Below are 24,368 nucleotides of genomic sequence, written 5' to 3'. Positions count from 1 at the left end.
TGATAGTGAGATAGACAGATTCTCAGTGCAAGCTCTGCCCCCTTCCATGAACTCTTAACCATCACCTCTTCTGCCAGAATGACACAGCATCACCTGAAAAGCCAAAAGCCCAAGTTTACCTTTTGGCAGAAATGCTTTCCCTTAGGATTCCCACTGCCTGTAGCCTTGTTTAGACAATGAGGCCATAATTCAGCTCCTGTCATTATACTGAATCAGCAACATGCGTTTAGCAAATCGACCCTTATTTCATCTACTTTTTCCCCTCTGATGCCACCTTATTATTTTGTTACAAGCAATTCAAGTTTCACAGCATATACCTCCTGATTTATCCTCTGTGTTGGTTTTTGTTGGCTTTTTATGTTTTATTTTTTTAACCACCCCTCTCTCTCATTGATGTCTCTGGGATTGCTGCTCTCTGAAATTGGACGCTGCTCCCTCCTCCAACCCTTGACCCACAACAGTCGTGAAATGTAATTAATGAAATGAGATGAGACAGCCCTGAGTGCCCTGAGGGGCAGTGGGAACCTGCTGTGGTTACAAAAGTGTATGATTTTAATGCCTCATGATAAGAGCTAGGACAAACAAAAAGAAGTAATTATTGTAGGGCAGGTCAGGGAAAGTTTCTGCCTTTTGTGACCCATGGTTCCGCAGGATATTTTCCTTCTCCTGTCTTTTGAAGGTGTGGAAGACCCAAAGGTAACACTTAGCATGGACAATCACAGTGAAAATAGATTAGTTTTCAGTATGGTGAGACTCAATTAACTTATTTAATTAGTTGGCAGACTGAGGCAGAAAAAGGAAAAAGTGCCCTGGAGTATTTCGAGTATAGACTGGGACAAATTTCTTTTGATATTTTCACTGCCTACCTTTCATAAAATTGCCACCTAGTCCCAACCCCAATGGAATGCCCAATGGAATGCAAGCAGACATGGGCCTTTTCACAGGCAGCTCTTAGGATTTGAGGCTGTGTGCTTTTTCTAGGCTTGAAGCAGACCAGCATAAAAGCCAGGTGCTTATTCAATACCTGTATAGTTTACTTCATTTTACATTAATGATTATAAACTAACTACACTGAGTACATTGCATTGTCACTGTGCTAACTGATACACTGGCAAAACAAAATTTCCTATATGCTGAAGATCTGATGCTTAGGACTGTGATCCTGTGAGACTTAATTGTGTTCTTAGCTACAGTGCATGACAGTATTTTGATGAGTTACTTGCAATGCTTAAAGCAGTGAGTACAAAAGGCCTTGCAAAAAAAAAAAAAAAAAAAAAGGGAAGGGGGGAATAGCAGCATGCAACAAATGTGGAGGACACGTGCTTCAGAGTCACGTTGCTGTCTGTGGGAAGTCCTACCATATCAGTTCACTTGCTGCCACATCAGGCTGTCTGTAGGCATCTCCGCAGAACCAACCTTGAGGAAACCTTGAGTGAACTGGTGAGTGTTGCAGAGAAATCCTTGCATGCACCCTTCCAGGAAAAAGGGGCTGTTGTGTGCGAGTACTAAGAACCACTCTGATCCAAACATGGAAAAAAAGCCCTCCAACAAGGGGGGGGAGGCAGGGGCAGAGAGAAAACCTATATCTCTCATACATGACTGAGTACTCAGGCTTTGTCTTTATCTTCTTCTTTTTTACTTTTTTTAATATGTCAGTTTAATAGCGTACACAGAGCAGTATGTGGAATATGACCCTTTTATCACTCCTGCTGAGCCTTCTAACCCCTGGATAAGTGATGATGCAGCTTTGTGGGACATTGAAATGAGGTAAGATTTGGCAGTTTTAGGTAATGTTAGAGTTGTCTTGCAATTTTATTGGTTTGCTTTTCCTATGGCTTTTGGGATAGGAAGTTTCATCTCTGAATCTTCACATGATACACTCACATAACTGAAGTTAAACAGAATGGTATAGTTTATTATTTCTGTGGTTTATACAGCCCTTTCACTTCCATGTGCTCAATTTGCATTACTGTGTAAGTTAGGGTGATTTCATGCCCCTACAGGGCATGCCTGGGCTTGGTTCTTAGAGCCCACTAGTACAAGATACCTCTGCAAGATCCTTGTTCCAGCACACCTCCTTTGACCCTTGAGAGCCTGCTCTTAGGTCCTCCCCAAATTGCAGAACCCTGTGCAAGATGCCACTGCTGTACAGGACACGTTGAGTAATAGCAAAATGCTGTCACTCACCATGCCACCTTCATTGCTCACTCAGAGCATCCTTTGGCAGATGGCTGCAAATGCTGTGCAGCTTTTCCTGAAGCTGAGCTGCTGTTGTTGTTCAGTGCCAAACAGAACTGGGAGTTCATTTTAGCAAATCTTTGAGAAAAAGAGTGGCAAATCTAATACTATCTGTTCTTAAATCATCATGTAAATTTTGAGATGCTGCCAGCTTAGGAGAGCCAGTTCACCATGAATCAATATTCCTGGAAAAGGGCAAGTTATTTCTCTGTGTAAAAACACATGTGATGTGGGATGTGAAAGGTGTTGTCCCCTGCTTCTCTGAAAGTCACAGAAGCTGGTAATTAGTTCCCTGGTCTCTGCCTCTTTTCATATAAAATCAATATTTTGGATTTCTTTTTCAGTCAGTTTCTCTCAATTTCTCCATCCTCCCTAGCAGGGTTACAGATGCAACCCCTGCAAAATACTACTCTGGAGGAGCTCCACCCACACTGTAATCCAGACATCATTACTTCTAGGTCTGTTGAGGTGGCTGGATACCCTTGAAAATATTTCTGTGTCCCCAAGGAATATAATCAACCTAATGTCTTGGACTTATTAAGAACTAGAGTAAAAGCTTTGTTTCTGTTATGATTTCAGAGTTACGAAAGTGATTCTCCTGCTGTATTGTTGTGAGATGAGAGAACAAACATCTTTGTATTTTCATTTTATTCTCTATAGCAAGATACCTCCTTGTGTCTGCATCTAGTTGCAACTTGCATGAATAATTAAATGATTCCCAAAAGCTCTGGTAGCCCTTGTGCTGTCTGCAAGGCTGTTTCTTGTGTCAGGAAAGCAGAGCCCCTGTTCAGAGAAACTAAGCCCCTTTCCTTTCTAATGGCAAAGCCAGCTTCTGAGCAGGGTCAGCGCTGTACAACTCATCCTTCGTGGCACTGGGGAAATGTTTCAGAAAGGCTTCTGTCTTAGACAGCACTTTGGCCTTTTCAGTCTGTGCAGCAGCAAGCAGAGCAGCTTCTGATTTCCGGAATCATCAGGAAATTCCCTGAACTCGGCTGGTGCATAGCTCTGCACCAGCACAGCTCTCATGTCCCCATGTCCAGTGTGGCTCTCTCAGCAGAGGAGGAGCCAGCCCCAGTGCTCTGTGCCTCGAGTGAGGACATGCCCATCAGTGTTGCTTAGTCTCCATAGCAAGAGGAAATCAAAGTGGGCATTTTATTTACCCCCGTGGCTTATTTGTCTTCAGCACAGATCGCCACTGTCCCCTAAGGCTCCAGGATTAGGAATCACTGTGGACATGACAAGACATATAGTTTAATAGATACGTACTGTTTACAATGGCTCTACTGTCACAAATGTGAGCAGCTGAGCTGTGTTTTAATGGTTGTCTCATAGTATGACGCCATCACACCAGAAGCTTTCAAACACTTTGTGAGCCCAAATTACTCTCTGATGTAGGCTGTCTTGTGGGATCCTCGTAATTCCTAGGCAGTGCCTCTCTCCATAGGCATCTCTGCAACATGTCTGGCAATTCAAACAACAGCTTATGTAAGCAGGATTGTATTAAGAAATAATATAGCAGAAAGCTTGTGAGAGAATTTGGGTGCCTCCACATCTCAGTGTCCCAGCTGAGAGTATGACTGTCATGGAGGGGAAGAGAGGGTTGCTTTTATGTCTTGCAAGACTTAGGTACCCAAAAGTCAGAGGCAGTGAAAAATACAAGACCACAAAGCAGTAATCATTTCTTAAAAATCTTGTCCTCTTTGCTTCTCAGTCTGAAGGCAGTTCCAGGCTAGCAGCCAGTACTGTGTGGGATATAGGGTGATGCTCTGGAGCTTGCCGATAGCCCAGAGAACATTGCTGGCACATTTCTTTCTGCCTTGACATAAAACGAATGGTTCTTTATGCGAAGTGTACAAGAAGTCTCCCTTATTCACTTTCTCTCTCATTTTGCCATATAAGCAGCACCCAAATCATATTAGCAGCACAATCGTATTAACTATGACCCTGGTCTTTATAGCTCCTTCTTGTGTGTTGTTTGCTATCTTGTATATCTGGAAATTCTTAAGAAAACAGCCACCGTCTCCTTGTCTGATAATTTTTTTCCCTTTGCTGCTTAACAGGAACAGCAGCAGCTGCTGGGACAGCAGGCAGAAATGCACATTCCATCTGTTTTTCCCCTCTCTCTCCAAACAGCAAAGAACCTAGTCAGCAGCGTGTGAAAAGATGGGGCTTCTCCATGGATGAGGTGCTGAAGGACCCAGTAGGACGAGACCAATTCCTTCGTTTCCTGGAATCAGAATTCAGCTCAGAAAACCTCAGGTGAAACCATTTTTCACTTGAACTAAATAAACGGGGCTAATCATACTCTCTTGCATAGGTGAAATGCAGTGCTTGATCTGTGCTGAACTTCTGAAAACACCAATTTGAGTCATGCTGAGAATGGCAAGGTCTGGCCTGTAGCGCTGCTACAAATACCTGCATTAGAATGATATAAGTAATCCCAGGAGCAGTGTTTAGCAGAGTCAGTGTTGTCAAGTATAACATTCATAGGCTTGCAAAGTTGAAATTTTGTGATGAGACATGGCTTGTAAGTCCCTTAATGATACACAGAATTTGTGCATGTGTTTGTGGCAGGGGTCATGTGGAGAAAATGTGGGGTGATGTTCATGTGGCCAAAAGCTGTTGCTTTCACTCAGCAAAACAGGTTTGCATTTGGTACTTCGAATTCTGGTGTCTCTTAACTATTTGAGAGCTTGACTCTCACTATATTAGAGTTCTCTTCTGTGGGTGTTCTAGGTTCTCTTCTAGGTGCATTCTGGCTTCCTTCACTGTGAAGAAGGTGAAACTTGTAGTATGAAACATGATGTAGATATTGATGTAGATACTGTGGCACAATTCTGCTGCTTCAACTACAGCAGGAAAAGGCAGCAGAAGTAAGTTGCCAATTTTGGTGGGCCAGCACTCGGTGGTGGTGGCATCAGGGCAAGCTGATGCCAAAGTCAAAGTCTGAATTGGTGGTACGGTGTCAGTGTGCACTCCTGTGCTCTCTTTGTTGCTATTAGCACAGGAGATGTCCTCTTCCAATAGGCCACAAAGGTATCTGGCAGATGCAGACAAAGTGCTCCCAGTTTTACTGTCAGACTCATACCTGCTCAAATGATGAAGAAATCTTCCACCAGCTGAACGTGCAGTTGGTCTGGTTTTGTGCCTTTGCTGGCTATGACAAGCTTTGGTGATGCTCTCAGTTTATACCAGTTCAGAACTTAATTGCACAGTCTTGAAATTTATGTTTTGTTAAACTTCCTTCACTTCAGTGCATCAGTAAAGCATATGAACAATTGCCACTTTATTGCTGTCTGCTAGCTTGTGAAATCTGAAAGTGAAATTTCCCAGAAAGTGACTTTAAATGACATTGGAACTGACTGTCATATTTATCGTATTTGCTTGCCCAGGGAGAAATACAAAAAGCATGGCAGTAGCAAAACAGTGAAAAATCAATGTGCTTTTATGTTAGTGATTTTTAAGAACTTGAAAGTTATTTTTAAGATAAATGGGGAAGCGTTGGTAAATTACATAAATGAACTTGACACTGTATTGCTGAACAGGTACTGAACTTGTATGCGCTTAATGACTGAACTTATGTATGTTGGTGCTCATTTGCAATTAAATTGTAGTGATGAAGTGCAAAATTAATATACTATATTGAAATGCTCCTCAAATGGGTTTCCTGAAATATATTTGGGGTTGCACTAATGAAATCTAGCAGGTTTTACCACTAGTGGGTGTCCCCCAGGTGCATCCTATTCAAACAGATCGTGAAATTTTCATTATTACAAAGCAAGCATTTACCTTTCTCAGTCAATCAGAGGTGCTCCTCCTGCGGATATGCATTCTTGCTGGTTATGAGAAACCCTGTAGCCATGGGAAGTTGCAAATTAGTGGCTGTGATAGAGAGGTTAAATCCCACATCCTTTCTGGAAGACTCTGGTATCATCATTAGTTAATATTATATCATTACTTTCATTCTTATGGTGTCATTATCATGCTACTGGCTAATGTGGCATCATTGTGACCTAATACTGGATCAGTTTGGTAGACCTGCTTGGGGCTGTAAATAATAACCAACAGGACATGAAGGTAGAAGTATTCATAAAGAAAGCTGGGACAGGATGGATTGTTAAATGCTAAGAAGCAAAAGGTGGCTCCCTAAGGTTCAGGTGTGGCAGAGAAAGCTCCTGAATCCTCATTAAGTGTATATGGTAGAAAGGACATCAACTGCTGGATGCTTAAACATGCAAGCAGGGTTTAAGTTAATGCTCGCCATCAAGGCTGGAACCTGTCTCACCTAGGCAGTCAGCTTGATAGCACATGCTTTCTTCTGTCGTCCAGTACCAAGGCTCCTTTTAGTGTGAGAGAAGAGGAGCTGAAGAGGAGTCAGTGGATCACCAGAGAAGGATTCATTTCAGCTTTAAGTGAAAACAAATCTAAAAGCAACTAAATTACATCATAAAGCTTTCTCATTTTCCAATATCTATATGCCTGAGACGAATCCAAGTGACAGTGTCTGCATGGTAGGCAGCTATGGATAAGTGAGATGCTTCCCACCCAAACTCTGGGAAGCTGTGAGGAACTTTCTGAGGGCACACCATGCAACCCCTTGGTAGAGAAATTACTTTTGCAGGTGTCTGTTAAAGCCCCTCCTCCTAGTAATGGTCTGGAGACACGGGAATTGTCACAGCAGGGACATGTTCTACCTTGGGAGCATCAGGTGAATCTTTGTTAATGTTGGCAGTAGTCTGGCAGGCCACCATGCTATCCTAAGGACAGATCTGTGAAAGTGACCGCTGGAAAATCTAGAAATTCCTGGTGGTGCTAGAAAGGAACTTCCATTATGTGTGCTCTGACTGTAATCCAGCAGTATATCACAGGGGCTAAATTCTGCCCCTGACCAAAATCCCAGGCTGGATGGCAGTGAGGCATTTCCATGTCTTCCTAACAAAAAAAAAGAAATCAGTGCTGCTGAGGGTCTCGAGAGAGGCGCTGCCTGAGACAGAAGCAGATCAGCCTCCATCACCTCCCAGGTCTCCTTCCAACTGTGTTTCTGTGTTCTAATATACTTGCAGGATCATGTCCACCAGTCTCCTGGGCTTGTCTGAGCCCTGTAACTTATTTATTTACTGTCTGTCCATTATTTATGTGAGAGCAGGAAAGCCAGGTAGGTGGGTATTTTTCTCTTTTTTTTAATTTAACTCTTTTTCTTGTTCTCTTCTGTCTCTTTTGCTGTCTTTCATCTACAACTTGTTTTGCCTCCGTTGATTTTAGAAATACCCAAAATATAGCAATGACAAAACTTCAATTAAAAAAAAAAAAAAGCCCACAGAGAGTTGTATATATTTTTCATGTCCTGCAAATCTCATGAGACACCTCAAGATAGCTGAGATGTTCATCTAACCAGTAGATTGATTTTTTTCCCCAACTTCAAAGGGCATCAGCTGGAAGGAGAAAGCTAGGTGGGAATGTGGGACATGCTAATTTTACCCAATGGGAAAGAAGACTGCACACCTGTTTATGGGTCTAAGTAGGGAACACTTGACACTTTATAGGAATGTGCTGTGGAGCTTGCAATATAGCAGCATGGGCGTTTTGTGTGCTATTGTGAACACATGTTGCAAATGGATCTGGAAAATAATTTTATCTGCAGAAAGTGTTTCTATCTTTCATGACGCCTAATGGCCAAAACATGTTGCCAGATTTTTTTTTTCCTTTAAATTTCATCAGGAAATGAAATTTTGGGACGTTACAGAAAGCAGACCTATTAAGCAAAAAATACTTAAGCCAGTACTACAAAGCAAAACCATTCACACGAAGTTGTTAACTGTTCTGGAGGCTGTCCCCGGGCCCTGCCTGCAGCCATTCCCGGCAGCCCCAGGTGCCACAGGTGATGCGAGTGTCCTGGCGCTGGTGCCCCAGGCGCAAGGATCGATCCCTGCTGGCCACCAGGCGGCACGGGCGCTCCACAGCCGAGGGAAAGCAGCATGGCATGAAAAGATTTTCTTCTGCCTTTGCCTGCGAATCACACATACTCATCCAGGAGACCTGAGCCTGGTGGCTGCATCTCTCCGCTCCAGCTGTCGCTTGTGAGCAGAGCTGCTTCTTGAGCTCTGTGTAGCTTTATTCACTTCTTTGGCGGGCAGCCGGATGCACACTGGGTGCTGCTTAACCGCAGAGAGTCACATCCTGCCCAAGAGAAGTAAGAGATGGCAGTGTGAGGACCTCTCTGCTCAGAAGTGGGGTGCCCAGCCTTGGGGGGGAGGAGGAGGGAGGACAGAGCAGGGGAGGCAGCAGGGCAGTGGGCGTGTTGTTCCCATTCCTGCTGCTCAGCACTGGCTAGGAATGCTGCAGCAGTGAAGGAGCAGAGCTGTGCTTGCCCCTAGCGCATGGCCTCGCTGAGCCACCAGTCCCAGCATGTCTCTTTGAGGGCGGCTTTCTGCTGGCCTCAGCCACCCCATGCTTACGGCAGCCATAAAGCTATGCAGAAGTGTGAACACCACCCCCCACCCCCATCTGTGATGATGCGTGCTTATTTTGTACCTTCACTTACCCTCCCAGCTGTGCTGTTAAATTGATGGTTTTATCTTGTTGAAAGGAAATGAGAGCAAGGCTGTCTGGTGAAAGATGCAAGGTGGGCTGTGAGGCAAGAAGAGAGGAACATGGTCATGTTTCAAACCAAGAGTCACTCCAGAACTTTGCTGCCAACCAGGGGTGTCACATCCTGCCCTGGGATGATGTTACAGCACCATCTTCATGCTGACAGTCTCTCCTCTAATCATCTGTATTTTGTGTCTGATTCAATTTTGAAATTCATTTTTGTGTTGCACCATATCTCAGGAGCAGCCCCAGGGCTTCCCAGCAGCGTTTTTGCTGAGGGCATCTGCAAGCTGCCCACAGCACCCCATAGGGGCCGAGCAGGCATCTGGAGCTCCAGGAGCTCCCTGTGCCATGAGGAGTCTGCATGGGATAAAGCACAATTACAGGATATCTCCCACAAGTGACAGCAAGTTAATTACATGCTGGATGAGGCTAGAATGCTTTATGTCTCTGACACTAGTTTAGGACACCGTATTATCAGCCTTCTCCAGATCTAACATTCTGTTTTGTAAAGGGCAGAGAACCTACAATCGGGGCTGCCTCCCCCCCAGTGTAAGCAGTTCTGTGCTGCTCCTGCTCTCCTTGGGATGACTGGGGACAACATGGGTGGACATTTCCCTCTTGCCCCACACAAGGTGACTGCCATGGGTCAGCTCCCGGGGGAAGGAGGAGGGAATGCAGGATCTCCTACTGGCTGTTCATAGGCCTGGGACCAGCTTGTGCTCCAGCATTTGCAGGACTGACTCAGGGAGTGTGTTTGCTCAAGAGCTATAAAATTCAAGGTAGCCTTTGTGTGTCTTCACCCTTCCTGAGCAGAAGGCTCTGCTGCTGCCTTATAAGTGTTCTAGAAATGCCATATGAAGCCCAACTTATGCGCTGAATTAAGGATGGGTTCTCATAGCAGATAATTTGCCTGGGAGTCATGGCTGTGGGGCTGGGTACCTCTCTTTGATGTTCTGTGACTTTCAGATATGAGCTCAAATGAACTACTTTGAAATTTCCACCAAGGCAAAAACCCCCTTTGCCTTGAAGAGGCCATTCTGCCTTGGGCATGAATTCGCAGTTGCTTGCAGTAGGAAGAGCTTGTTAGCGTCAGGTTGGTTTGGTTGGGTGGTTTTCAGACTGAGCCAAATGATTATTAGAATGGATGGTGCTCCTGTGCTGGCAAACTGTCACTTCACACTGTGCCTGCTCCCAGCCCAGCTCCCAGGTTCTCAGGACGGAACATTTCCTGTCTAGGCAAGTATTCATCTTAAAATGTCCCAGCTACTCTGGGTTGATTAGCATATTTCTTCTTCATGCCTTTTCTGCACTTGCAAGTTACCATCACATTTGCAATTAAAAATTTTCAATTATTTTTTCCCAAACAGGCCCATTTCCTCTACTGCAAGTATGGGACAAGGCTAAATGGATTGGCAGCCTCCTTTGATGATGATCCCCTCTTGTTTCTGTGGCAGCACCAGGAAACCCTGCTGATAGCTAGCCCAGGGGCCAAAGCAGCGCAGGAGTCACAGAGACTGCTGGCTTCTCCATCCTCCCTTGCTGCCCGCAGGGTTTTGCTTTAGAATAGACTGCCTCATCTTCCTCCCAACATGAGGGAGCTTTTGCTTTAGTGCTAATAGGCAAGGCACCAATTAATAATTTGAGATGGGAAATGAGTCTTTCAGATAAAGTTCAATTCATTTATTTGGTAGTCTTCCATAATTAAAAGCGAGGGACACATGATTTTCAGTATTGTGCAAGCTCTTTCAGCTGCCCTGACCAAGCACTGACCTTGGCTCTCCCTGCAGAGCACAATGGCATGGGCATAACTGGGTTCTGTATTCATCCCTTCTCATGGCATCCGTCTGAATAATGGTCAGTTTGCAAGTCTCAAAAATAAAAAGAAAAAAAGAAAAGACTTTTCTAAATGCCGGTGCCACAACTTCACCATGGAAATGATATGAATATTAAGTTTGTTGTTCTGCATTTTGCATCTTCTACAGACAACAGATCCTGCAGGCAGAAATTACCAGCGGATTGCAGCGGGTGGTGGAAAGCAGTTCATGTTCCTCTTCCAGCTGCATGGGCTCTTGAGGTTTCCTGCTTGCTTGCCTAATGTCACACGTCTGCTGAGATGGTTTGAATAAGGATGTTTCGCTTTTTAAAGTCACTTTTCTGATCTTAACCACATTGTAATGGTTTAGTGTAAAGTATATCACACCTTCCCCCAAAGTCATGCTAAATGGAGAGCCTTCTGCAAATTCAGCTGCCATTTGGGACTCTTCCCAGGCTTATCAACAAAATCTTATCTAAAAATAACATCTTATCTCCTCTTATCTTAATAAGTCTCTCCCATTTTTATTTTTGCCCACTACAGATTTTGGTTGGCTGTCCAAGATCTCAAAAAACAACCTCTACAGGACGTGACCACCAGAGTGGAGGAAATCTGGCAAGAGTTTCTAGCTCCTGGGGCCCAGAGTGCTATCAACCTGGATTCCCACAGCTATGAGAAAACAAGCCAAAACGTCAAAGACCCAGGGAGATACACATATGAAGATGCACAGGTTTGTTTTTGATTTTATGGAACTACTGCTAATAAAACTTTCAGTTTTACCATGATATTCTACTATCACATTGTCACTGCTCACTTGTAAGAAAAAGGAGAGAGGCACGGTTGGAAGTGACTTTGAGGGTATCTATTCAAGCTGGGCAAATGATATTTTCTTTGAATCTATCAGCTATTACAGGCTAATGCTCCTCTGGGAACAAATGTTCTGAAATTTACAAGTCTGCAAGGCACAGCAAGCTGTAGCCAAGTCTCAGAGAAAGCAAAGATGAAAGAGTGCCATAAAGTTCAGTTGGGCTCTCTGTACCCCCTGTCAACAGTCTGTCACATTTTCAGAATGGCTGATATCCTATAAAAATTGTTATTAATACACTTGCTCTATCATTTATTCATTTATAGCTAATTACATCTTCCCAACCAAACCCCAAACACAGCATCTCCTCAAACACAACTAGAAACTTGTCTCGCAGACAGTGCCTGAGGATAACGTTAGGACAGTAAGCAATGCAGTGAGCATAATCCTTCCCTCCTAGGGGCCCTGTATTTATCAGGGAAATTTTACTGATAAACTATATACAGAAAATGCCTTTAGGAAAATAGATAATCTGTGAAAAAAAAACATTGCGAGCTAGGATAAAACAGCATAACCTTCTGAAAAAGTGAAAATGTCATTTTATAAAGGCTGAAAAAGGAAAAAGGAAGAATGAATCTTTTTGCAAATATTAACAGGGACACAATTAAAATATATTCTCCTTAAAATCATTTTTATCAAGAGCGTGTAGTAAAATCAACAACAAATGAAAAGAACCCTTGTTCTTGTATTTTCTTTAAATTGGCGTTCAAGGGCAGTTCTTCAAAATACTCTGCTAACAAAATATTTTCATCTCAGGGGAGATGTTGAGGACCACTTATACAAGGTTAGGCAATGAATTTTTCAAACCAGCATCAAATACTGTATTTTCCTGAATGCAATCCTGCTCCTTAGGGCCCACGTAGAAGGAATGTACGCAAAGTCTTAAGGCAATCCCCTGTGAATATCAGACAACATAAATGTTCTTTTTAAATCTGAGAAACAGTGCAGTATAAAGACATTCTAGCTAAAATGTATTTTATTTTGCTTTGCAGTTGTAGTGAACTAGAACTTCTGCAAATTTACATTGCCTGAAAAAAAATAAAAAGATGATGGTAAAATGCTGGCTAAAGAAGATAGGTGAAAAATGGAGGAATTAATTCAATTGATAAGTAGAACAACAGAGAATAAGATGGATGTTTAGGCAATGAGAATTTAATCAGAAGAAAACACTGAGGATTTAGGTTTGAACCGATCAGTTTACAGTGTAATTGCCGTTCAAAGGGTAGTTGATGAAATCAGGCCAGAGCTCTTGCAGTTAGACTGCAATTTTAGCTCCTTGGGTTAATTTTATTTCAGAGAATTTTTATGTTACTGCTGTCCTCAACTCATCTCTTTTGGTTCACTGAAACAGAAATACTAGGCAGAAGTAGGCTTTCAGGCCCAGCTATGGTCATCTTAGAGAAAGTCTGCCACAATAGTGATGGGGAACCCTGGTCACCTTCTTGTGCATCATGGTGGGCTCTGGTAGCTCTGCAAAGGCCAAGCTAGCTGTTTCTGACTGCCTGAACAGAGAGCTAAGAAGTAGAGATAAACCAGATATTGCCAGTATGCCTAGTGCCCCTTTGGAAGCTGGCACAACATTGGCTGATACTGCCTCACCTGGAGAGGGACCACTCCTGTTCACACCTCCACTTCATGGCAGCCCACATAGGTGCCCCTGAGTCTCTCAGGTACCCTCCTGGTATCTCCGGCCATCAGCATTGCTGTTGCATCGCCTACTACACATTGCCACCTTGGGGACTCGGTTGTCTCACAGACCTGCAGCAGGCAATAGCCCAGCTGCCTTATCTTGGCATGCTGGCACCAGGAGGTTGAGCTCACACACATCCCACATTCCTACAGATTCAACCAGACGCAAGTAGTCAAAACAGTCCACTGTGGGAGAGGAAATATAAGTGTTGTCCTGTCCTGTGTAGGCTTAGCATGGAGGAAAATAACTTAAATGTCCTTGTGAATAAGGGACAAGAAAATAATTACTTTACTCAACAGGACATTCTTTGAATGCCTGCAATGCAGGGACACTAAGACTATGAGGAAAGAAAAGGGTTGGCTGGACTGAGAAAAGGAAATTGCAGCTTCTGAGGTGGAAAATATGACAAAGTGATGTTGCACTTTAGCCCGTGGGCAGACCTGGGAGACCCCCAGAATGTCGATTGTGTATAAAAAGCATTGAAAAGTAAAGCATTGGGAGGGAGAAGGTGCAGCAGAGCCCAGTGCACATCAGGCTAGTGACTGTCTGATAGCCGTGAGTTGATAACAAAGCATCATCTTTTATCAGGTGTTTAACAGTCTACAGGGATGTGGTGCTTTGTGTAACCTTGGCTTCCAGCCCCAGAGAGCTCTCCCAGATGCTGTACAACCATCAAGGCCAACACAGAAGGCAGTAGAGATAAATCTGGTCAGACAACTAGAAGAAAACAGGGTGAAAGAGGGCTCCTGACAAACATGCCTCTCATTTGAAACCTCTGCATCCCAAGGCCATTCAATGTATGAAGACAAATGGTCTCTGCATTCAAAAAAAAACGATACTGAAAATCTTAGCTCTAAGTATCCTCAAAGAGCTCATAATCTAACCTGACTTTGGGTGTGTTTATTACTGATGATAGAACTCACTCGTGCAGCACCTTCTGTTGATTTGGTGCTGGACTCCTCCAGAGGAGAGCCTACCAACAGAGCTGATTATTTTCTGCTCTTAAACAACTGTCCACTGAGTAAAACATTACAATTATTGAACCATTTTCACTTGGGAGTGAAGCAGCTTTTAATACATGGGGCACCATAAGGAAAGGTCAGTTCATTTAAACAGCGAACTACTTAGTGGGATCGGTGCTCCCACTGGAGTTATCAGCATCACAGAACAACCCCTTTGGGGCCCTGCAATATGAGGCAGGCACAGCCAGCTTTGGAGAGTAGTCATTGGTCCTTCCAAATGGCCTCTTTTGGCTGATGACGCTGCTGACAGCCAAACTAATTTGTCTAACATGAGAACTCAAAAGTTGTATGACAATTCTGGCTACTCTGCACAACATATATTTTTAGCAGTTTTTCCTTCACATCAAGCATCACCTCCCCTCTCTAGAGATGTCTTTCTACTCTCAGAAAGTCTTCACCCCCTGCCCCAGTCCCATCGATCCCATAGACCTTGGCATTGTGAGCTAGTACTGTAAGGATGTATTGTGTTGCCCAATATTGATGTTTGCTTGTAGGGGCATTTGTTGGTAAGCTTCAGAGCCAGGCACACTAGGATAAGGTGAGCCATGTAGTTGTCTTTGCTATTACTTTTCTGCTTGCTTTGTTTATTTTTCTTCTTCTATAAATGAAGTAGAATTTTAGAATGACGTTCCTTTACCTGAATTATTAGCTGCTGTTTTTTCTGTGAAGATGATTCAGGGAAATTCAGTTCTAATCTGGGTTCTGTTAGGGATTTTGACTGTACTATACAGATCCTTAGCTAATTCTCGAGCAGATTAGATCACAGTGCCGAACCCTGTGCTGTTCAAACCAGAAATGTACCTGGCCCAGACTTGGGCCCAGTTCATGCTTTCCTCTGCCGGTGCTGGTAACAGACAGCTGAGCCCTTGCAGGATTTGTCAGTGGTCAGTCCTTAGTTTTCATTCTGGTGCCACCAAGAAGCTGTGAGTGTTGACATAAGGTGATGGGACCGTACTGAATTTAAAAAAAAAAACTCCGTGTGAGAGAAAGGATCTCTTGGAAATGGAATGTCATTTTCTACCAAGAAGGGAAAATAAGGGGTGACCTTTCTTTTACTGACTTTGTTTTTTCAAGCATGCAGAGGATGTGAAAGCAAGCATATAAAGCAGCATATTCATGGTGCCTATTCACCAAGCATACAGAACTCCTTTTGTAGATGTTGAGCTAAATCACAGCACGGAAGGAAAACATGAAAATAATCATTTGTTGTATGCATCTGGATCACCTCTCACATAAGAACTCGAGGAAAGCTTAGTGTTATTTTCTTTACGTTTCACCTACTCACCCCAGTTACCTGTATGTCTGTCAAGGATAGTAACTTGGGATAGAAAACCAAGCAGTTCTGGTTGGCAGTATGGGCAGTCAGAAGAGGACATGGAGCAGACCCAGGCACCCTGCCTTGAAGGGTGGTTCGAGAGGCCCCTAATGCTCAGCTCACACTATGAGGATTTGAAAGCACTGCTTTGCGGTATGTACAAAACATGTGCGTGCACATACACACACAGTGCCCAGTCCTCTTGCAGGCCTTTGGCACCCTGATGTTGTCTATGAAAAGTAGAAGCTTCACAAGAATTTGGCCTTTATTTTCTTCTCCCCTTTTGGCTCTGATTCTGTGGGGATGAAGGGGAAGATCTTCCCTTGTCGTGCTCTTCAGTAGATGCAGCCTTCACCAGAAATCTCACTGTTGCTGAGTATTTGTTACACGTACAAACAAAAATGCAAGTTCCTTCCCTGTGGATTTCCCAGAACAGCTTACATCTAAACTGAATCTAAAACCAAGAGTCCCGCAAATGCACCCAGAAGAGCAATTAGATGCCTGCAACAAAAATAGGAAAGTGATCGTGGAGGGTTATGCTGGTGTGTCTGATGCTGCACAAAGCAGGAAATGAAAGACTTGAAGCAGAGGTCAAAGTAAGAGCAGATAGTAAGATAGTAAGTGTTACAACTTTCCTGAGACTTTATCCTAAATGTATGTACATGCTACACATCTGAAAGTACTTTTTTTTTTTTTCTTTTTTTAATCTTTGGCTTTTTAATTTGTGCTTTAATAGTCATGTTCTATGACAGAATGTCTGAACAAGCAACTTCTGTCTTTACCAGACATTTGTCTTTACCATCTCCTAACTCTAAAAAATACCTTTGAATGGATGGCATGGGAAAGCCTCTGGCTTGCTTGAAAATTGAATTTAACACTCAGGCTGGTTCTCTGGGACCTCTGTGCCAGCGCTGTGCATCTGGGTTGCAAGAAACAACCATTTCTTGCAAAGCAGGAGCCTTTCCTGCTCATGTGAAAGTCAGGGCATACTTGACACTATTCTGTTTCTCCCAGGCAGTGACCAAAAAGCTTGCAAATGCATCCCTCTCCTCCTGAGCAGCCAGGACTCCGTAAGTCCACCTCTTGTGGACAGTGGATGAGCAGTCTTAAAGATAAGTCATTTCCACACCTGCCTAGTCCACATACTGCAGGAACACTGCAGTCTAATTGTTCTAAGGCTTGCTATTTCTTGAAGAGTTCATCTTTCTAATTAAAAATAATAACAATCTGTTGGGAGATTTATCAGCAATGCAGACCACAGCAGGTATGAATGTTGTTCTTGTGCTGTCTGAATTGCATTAATCTGCAAACAGATATAAGTTTTTGATAAGTATTTGTAGCATGGACTTGAAGAGTTTGAGCTCAGTCACTTAAAGGCTTGCCCAAGGGGACATAGAAGTGCAGCCAAAAGGCTTACGAGACCTGGAAGGCAGTTTTTGTATCCAGGATGTATTCCCTGTGTCAGCATCCAAGCAAGATCAGTCCTACCTACCTCAGCATCACCACCTTTACTCAGAAGCTGGATGCTGCTTGCTTCTATATGGCTGCGTTCTGCTGTCACTGTCCCCTAGGGGACATAGATTGCCCCAGTTTAATTTCTGCTGTGGCAAGGATGCTGCATGTTCCTTCCAAGAGTGGAACTCAGCTTTTTGGCAGGATTTTCCCTAGAAAATGAAGAAAGAAAAAGCTACAGGCAGCCTTGCAAAGATCTTGGTCAAAAAGTTGAGTAGTTTTGTCTCATGGCTGTACTGCAGCATGTAGAAGAAGCACAAAAAGCCATATTTATTGCTGTGTCTCCTAGGTACTGTACTGTTTGGAGAAGAGATACCAGTCTTCCAAATGTTGCATGAGATTGTCCCCCTCCTCCCAGGCAAAACCTGTTCACTTGGGCTTTTTGCCAGTAGCCAGGATTTGGCCCACATTGTGGGAATCAGCCTCTTAACCATGATCATTGTTTCAAAACCTAAAGCTGCTCACACAGTGTTAGACTCCCAGCAGCCCATTCTGGTCTCTCTGGATAGCCCTTGCTATATTTAGGACTAAATCCTCCTGCAGTACCAAGCTGACCCCTAAACTGCACGGTGCTTGGCAGGGCTCTGCCTTCTGCAGTGCGTCTGCCCCAGCCCCAACAGCCCTTCTGTACCTCTGAAGGTATGAGGCAAACCAGTTGTCTCATCCATTTACAGAGGAGCCGAGGCTAAATTGATGTGTTACTTTTATCAATGCACTTTCTCACAAAAGATTTACATTCGGCTTCTAACTTTGTATCTACAGGGCTAAACAAAGGATTTCTGTGTATTACTCAAAATGAGCTCTCATTGCTTACAGTGATTTCTCCTGCTAATGCTCTTTTACGCTGCTGTGCCTGGTGTACTTTCATTTGGGGTCTGAAAAGAGGTTTTATGCTTTTTAGATTAGCAAGGAGGTTAGTCTATGTTGTAGTATAATTATTCATCTTTTTTTTCTGAAGTAGTAAAAACAACTTGGTTGAGTGTGAAGAAAATACACCAGATAAACTGTGGGTGTAAATTATTTTGTCACTTAAATAACTTTAGAGAGGCCAAAAAGATATTGCTCAAATTTTCCAGAGCAATTCATACTCAGGCCAAGACCCTTAAGTGTCACTCACCAACCTGAAACATTTCTTTTCTAAACTATCAATCAGGCAAGCCTAGCACTCTAGCAGCAGCTGGGTGGCAGTGCTGCTGGGCAGCACTGGTTAATGTGGGCTGGTTGATCAAAAAGGCAGCACACTGTCATTGGGAATGACACAGTGCTATGTGCAGGGACTTGAATGAGCAGGGATTTGGAAACGTGAAAGAGAATTGGGTTGAAAACCCCATGTTTCCCCTCCTCCTTCCCACACTGATGTTATCAGTTGGGCTCATTGAGGGGTGAAGGTCTTTTGCATGCCTCATCTTCACTATGTCTGCCAGCAGATGCTATGGCTTCCTGTGCCCAATTCAAGGTGCAGCAGTTGCTCGTTGCATGCTCAGAATGCATCATTCTGTTTTCTCCTTCCTCTACCCTCTTTGTGCAGTTGGGGACATCCCTTTGGGATGCAGACCCCTGACAGGGCCTCAGCTGGCCTCTGTCATCCCTTCCAGTGAAGGCCACGAGGCGTTCAATAAGGCTCTGCTCTCTCATGCGTGAATCTGCAGAACAGTCTCCCCCAGTGCAAAGGTAGAACATTCGTGATGGTTTGCTGTTGTTTATTTAGTTGTTTTCTCTGCTGCTTTATATTGCTTTGGGGCTTGTGTTCAAATGGATTTGTCTGACATGCTGCACATATCCCTTGAGCTGGCTCCAGGGGCAGCTGCTGCGTTTGCCTGCTTGCCGCATAAAAAGGTGTCTGTAAATGCCTTATTATAATGCCAGGTCTTGGTGGCAGGGTGAAGGGCTGCAAGTGGGATAGCTACAGCAAGCGGCTCCCAACCTGTTTGTGAATGGCAAAGTGGAGCACTGGGGCTCAGGTGACTCTCAACAGCTGTCTGGCTATCTTAAGTGTCTATATGATGTAAAAACCCAGTATGGGTTACAAGTGTGCTTAGTGGGAAGCCTGGGCTTGAGGCGAGCAAAGAATCAGGTATTTCCCCCTCATCCTCCTCACCACCCAAGTGAACAACTGTGCTCAGGCACAAGCAGAGAAAACTTTCCCTCAGCAAGTTAAAGTTTAAGGGCTCGCTGGAATCAAGCTGGTATTCAGAGGTCATGAGAAAATTGTGCTTGGCCTTCACAACTGCAAAACCTGCTTCAGACCTGTCACAAAATATCACAATGGCTAAGAGGTGAGACTAGCAATGGCTGTGTTTAACTACCTACACGGCTATTTTATCACATGCATATTTCAGAGAAAAGAACCAAGATATTCTGCTGAAAATAAATGTTCTCAACAGATAACAGGCTTCCAGAGGCCTACCAGGTGCTCTGTGCAAGCAAGTTTGCTTTGTTATTTTTCTGTCATTTGGTTTTTTCCCACATACTTCCCAAGGTCCTGCTCGGCTGCTACGCACTCTCCTCAGGGTTGCTGTGCTTTGCCTGTGGGGGAAGAGGGCCCCGGTCACGTGTCAGCACATTGGTTTGAAGCAAGGGCAGCTTTGAGGTGTTTCTGCTATCTCAGCCACCTCCCACATTCCCGTCTGGATTGCACTTTCTTCTATTTTTTTCCCATTCCCCTTTTGTCAAGAAAATTTACAGAGCTTGTCTTTCATCTCCTTCCAGAGATAGGGCTTGTAAATGGAAACAAGCCAAAAGATGCTGGAGCTTATCAGCATTTATTTCCCTACGCTTCTGCTGAAGCTGAGGTTACATGTAACACCATAGAAGAGGAATTTTCTGTGGTTTACGCGTCTGGTTCCTTTGTTCGCTAATTCACAAAAGTGAGAGCCTTTTACCCTTTGAAATTTATTGTTTGTCATGCAATGGTAGTAGCAAGAGGGATGGCGTCTTGGCTCAGGACTGCAGGAGCACAACTGAGGATGGTCAGCAGTAAGCCCACTCTGTTTGCAGGAGTCCTGTGAGGGAATTGTTAAAAATCAGACAAATAGTGAATTTGCTTTGTGTAATCAGGGAGTCAGTAATAATGAGCTCATTCCATTGCAAAAAGCAAGTTTATAAAATGCAAAGTTCTCTTAGTATGAGGATAAGAGGGCTTGAGTTTATTGCCAGCAGCCTCAGGTATGTCCTGGAGCATGTGTGTCAGGTGCACCACTGAAGATGCTGGCCGCAGTCTTTGGTGAAGTTATGCTCCCTCTCTACCACGTGTTAAGGAATGAAAGCAGCTGCTCAGTAAATTAGAAAGTGAGAGACCAGCGGGTTGCAATGATCCCAGGTGAGCTAAAAATCTGTGATGCAAGGGAACAAGCCAATTTGCACATGTTGCACAGGGCAGCTAAATCTGTGCACGCACCTCTGCTAATATGCCCGTTGCTCAGGCTGCCTCAAAAGATTATGCTCAGTTGCTCAACCTCAAGTAGCTTTCAATTTATTTAAGAAATTAGGAGCTGCTAAATGCTAGCTATAAATTCTCCCTAGAACGTTGCAGATTGCAGAAGGTATAGCAGCAAACAGCTTGGTGGCAAAGAATGGACTAGGCTAAGGATCAGAGCAAATGTCCCAGGCACCAGCATTTCCTGTCCTGCAGCTAGGTTTGTTGTGTAACTGAGCAGAATGTGGACTGCAGCCACAGTTCTACAGGAAGCTTTGTGGTGCAGTCTCAGCAGGGAGTTAGCTGCAGCTATGTAAGCTGTCCTGGACTGTTGCAAATTGGAAGGCAGTCTTTGCTGACCTGAGCAGCTGGCTCAGATTTTCTCTAGGTGCTTCAAAAGTGAAGCGCTATAAAATAAATGATCAGTGCATCATTTGTGCCTCCAGTACTTCTTCAAAGCAAGCCCTTTGAATTCTTGCAATTAAGCTGTAAAGTTTGCATCTGAAGCATGTCCCTCCCTTTCCCTATGCCCAGCCTTCTTTCTTCATTAGCATTCAAAGCCTAAGAATTCCCTCTTTGATTGTGTCGCTGGTGAACGGCTGAAAGGTAGTGGGGTTGCTGCTCAGTGATTCCAGGATGTGAAAAGGAGAGAAAATCCTGCACACCAGCTACCTACCCAGGGTGGCAGTGGGGATGAGTGTGCTGTAGTCCTCTTCTTCAGAGACTGGCCTTAGCTAAGACATCGGCTTGTGGTCTATTTCATTTCAGGGTCAAAGTAATTTTTTCCCCTTTCAGCAGTCAGATATTGAGTTTATGCTGTTTTAAGGTCAAATACCTGAAGTCATCTTGACATGAGCAAGACTGATAGTTGTTGCCGGCATGCTGGAGGGTTGTATAGCCAGCAGTTTCTGCTCTGCTTTGTTCTTCTTTTATGTGCAAGCAGCTAATGTGATCTGCTTGTGTGGCAATGAAAATTGAACACTGATTTCCAAAAATGTTATCTTTGCCTTTCAGAGCAGACCCTGTTATCTGACCATTTAAGAAACCATTTGGAATCCAAAGGTAGTCAACAATTTAATTAGCTGTCTATCAAAATGTCAACCAAAGTGTTCTGTTGCCCACTGCTGTGCCTTCAGCCTTGCGGCCCCTTCCTTCCCAGCTCAGCACTGTTCCCTCCAGCATCCTGCCTTACGGGTGCACTGGGGGATGATCACAGCAAGAGAGAGGTTCTGAGAGACCCCTCTGACCTGTTGCTGCTGATGGGCTGCAGAGTGCCTGCCCCAGGTACTCATCAGCTGCCCCACAATTATGGGGAAGAAGGAAAAGTCTTCTAGATATACAGTTAGGGTTATTTTTCTCCACTTAATTATGAAGGATGTATTAGTAGGAGATAGAGTCTCCTTCTGAGAATTTAAGAGATAACAGTATGGCTGAACTGGTTGCCATGTGGTTGATTTAAATTAACTCAAGTTAATTTCTATTTCTATTCCTATTGAATTGTTTCTATTGAGGGGTTTGAGAGTGATTTCATGCTGAAAATCATAATTCATTCCAGAGAAATACAAACTTGCCAGTGACCATACCCATGACGTGCATTATTTTCCCTGTCCTCAGCTCAGATCATGCGTGGATTGTTCTGCCCTGAGTAAAAAGGAGTGTCCCACAGCTGGATGGGAAATCCTTGGCAGTGCCATAGGTGATCAGCATGGAGCTGTGCCCTCGCTTCTGTTTTTTTCCTGCAGTGAGAAGGGGTCATGCTTGCTAGATGACTGTATATGACCATTTCTATTGCAACATCTTGTGCTGTACTTCAGATAGATAATGCCACACAAGTAAGGGTTTGACAGGTCTGAAAGCAACTGTGGAAATGAAATTAACTGGTAAAAAGTGTTCCACGCCAGGTTGTAGCTCAAAGGGTGCATTTTATTGTGCATCTCAGTAAAAACCAGTGGTAGTTATGCCCCTCTTAGAACTATGCACTGAATAGCACAAGAAAGCTGAATGAGGCAGTTCTCTATACAGACAGGTCATCTCTGATTGGCTGTGATGGTGAAGATAAGGGAATTTTGCTTGGCTCGTTAACACTGTGAAATAAACTCTGTGACTTGTGTCTGGGTTGCTTGTTCTGAAATTTCAACTGCAATGGCTGTAGGGCAGGAGAAAATATTTTGCGTTGTATAAATCAGTGTAGATAAAACTGTTCATTAACTCTGTAAGAACGCTTCCATAGGCAAATTCTAAGATAAATGTCTAGGGTGCCTGTTTTTCTTTTGAATTCCTTTAATGTAATCTCAGTTCTTATTGGGTCAAATTATTTTGATATGATTTTCTTGATGTTTGGGATAATATCCATTTACAAATCAAAGGAAAATTAGACAATTAGGAGAAGAGCTGACAGAATTAAGGAATTTTCTTCAGTAAGTAAAACTAAGCAAGGCAATGGAAAAGAGTAAGTTCTGCTGCAGTGGAACACTCTTTTGTAAATCTGAAGATGCACATAGGTAGGGGATGTACTCCAAGCAAACTAATACCAGCAGTTTGACTCAATAGGAGTCAAAGAATCCTGTGGATGGGACTCATGTGACATAACTTTATACATACAATGAAAATGTGTGCATTTGCTTAATAAATTTAATGAGTAGTCAGTCAGACATAAAGGCTTTTTCAGGGTGTGAATAGGTTGGTTTGTTCTAGGCATCTGTTTAAGTGGAAATGAAATGTGTTCAAGTATAGGTTCCCTTTCATGAACTATAATGAGAGGGTGGGGTGATAGTGCAAGTATCTATGAGTAGTACAATGAAACCTAATCCATGGGACAAATTCTGGCATTTATTTCTTCTTTCCTGAGACATCTCAGTAGTTTCAGCCTGGCTAGCCACTTGCTCATGATCTGGGGATTTCTGAGAGCTGTAGTCATTATAGAATAACACTGATTACTGAATAATATGTGCCAGCCTTTGGGGTGAGGGCCATCTTTTTGCTTTGTGTTTATGCAGCCCCAAGCACAGCAGGGTCCTGCCCCAGGATGGACCTCCTGTATGCCAGCACAACACACATAATCGATAATAGCAGACTTAATTAGGACTTTGATCAGTCTCTCGTCCTTCTAATTCACTGTGTTTTAAATCTCTGTGATGTCTAAATGAGGTTTGATAACAATTCTCTGTCTCTCATTTCCTCCTGTCCCACAGGAGCACATTTACAAGCTGATGAAGAGTGACAGCTATGCGCGCTTCCTCCGTTCAAATGCTTACCAGGACTTATTGCTGGCAAAGAAGAAGGTATCTGTTGGAAAGGACATGCTTGCATCTATTTGCACCTCTTGATTCTCGCCTGCTGCTTGCTGCTAGTGTGAAAATGAAAATATTGTTTCCTTTTTTAAAACATTTTATTTAATGAGAACTTTTGCTTTCTTCACCAGGGACACAGAGTATGGCATCCGTATGCACAACCTCAACACATGTTTTTGGGAAAGTAGGATGGCCCAAGACAAAAAAACAAAAACAAAAAACAACACCCAGAAATTTGCTTGTCTTGCACAACAGCCTCCCAAATGCAGTGCAGGCAATTAAAACTGCATTGCCTTTTCTGTAGATGGTGTCTGTATGAGAAGTAGAACTCATCAATCTATTAATTGGTCTTGCAAATTTCACCCATTCTGGTTTTCACCTCCTCAGTCTCACCAGGTGATCTTTCCTTTGGATGCCTTACCTGTAGACTGCCCTGTAGTGATTTCCATTCTCATTTTCCCTTGCTCTGGCCATGAAAAAGATAGTTCTTTTTTCCTTGGAGACAGGAAATAATTGCAACCCATGCAACAATTAAGGGTTTCAGCCACATTTTTTACAGGTCAGCTGATTTTGAGCTCTTTAGCATTGCTGGCACCCACATGTGCTTTGCCAGCATG

The 24,368-nt window shown here is 43.6% G+C and overlaps 1 protein-coding gene across 4 annotated transcripts in view; it reads left to right on the top strand.

Annotated features, from left to right (window-relative positions):
• RGS6 (regulator of G protein signaling 6) overlaps positions 1-24,368 on the top strand; it is a 232,904-nt gene that overhangs the window by 188,891 nt on the left and 19,645 nt on the right. For all 4 annotated transcript variants that reach the window (XM_042876246.1, XM_042876030.1, XM_042876180.1 and 1 more), the window contains exons 13-16: positions 1,657-1,767; positions 4,372-4,497; positions 11,186-11,372; positions 23,653-23,742. In XM_042876246.1, coding sequence (XP_042732180.1) covers positions 1,657-1,767; positions 4,372-4,497; positions 11,186-11,372; positions 23,653-23,742 — 514 coding nt within the window. The remainder of the gene's footprint in view (positions 1-1,656; positions 1,768-4,371; positions 4,498-11,185; positions 11,373-23,652; positions 23,743-24,368) is intronic.

Source organism: Lagopus leucura, unplaced genomic scaffold (assembly GCF_019238085.1).
Source record: "Lagopus leucura isolate 7727_CA_CO unplaced genomic scaffold, USGS_WTPT01 Super-Scaffold_1, whole genome shotgun sequence".
Classification (NCBI taxonomy): Eukaryota; Metazoa; Chordata; class Aves; order Galliformes; family Phasianidae; genus Lagopus; species Lagopus leucura.
This window is presented reverse-complemented; position numbering and strand designations above follow the sequence as displayed.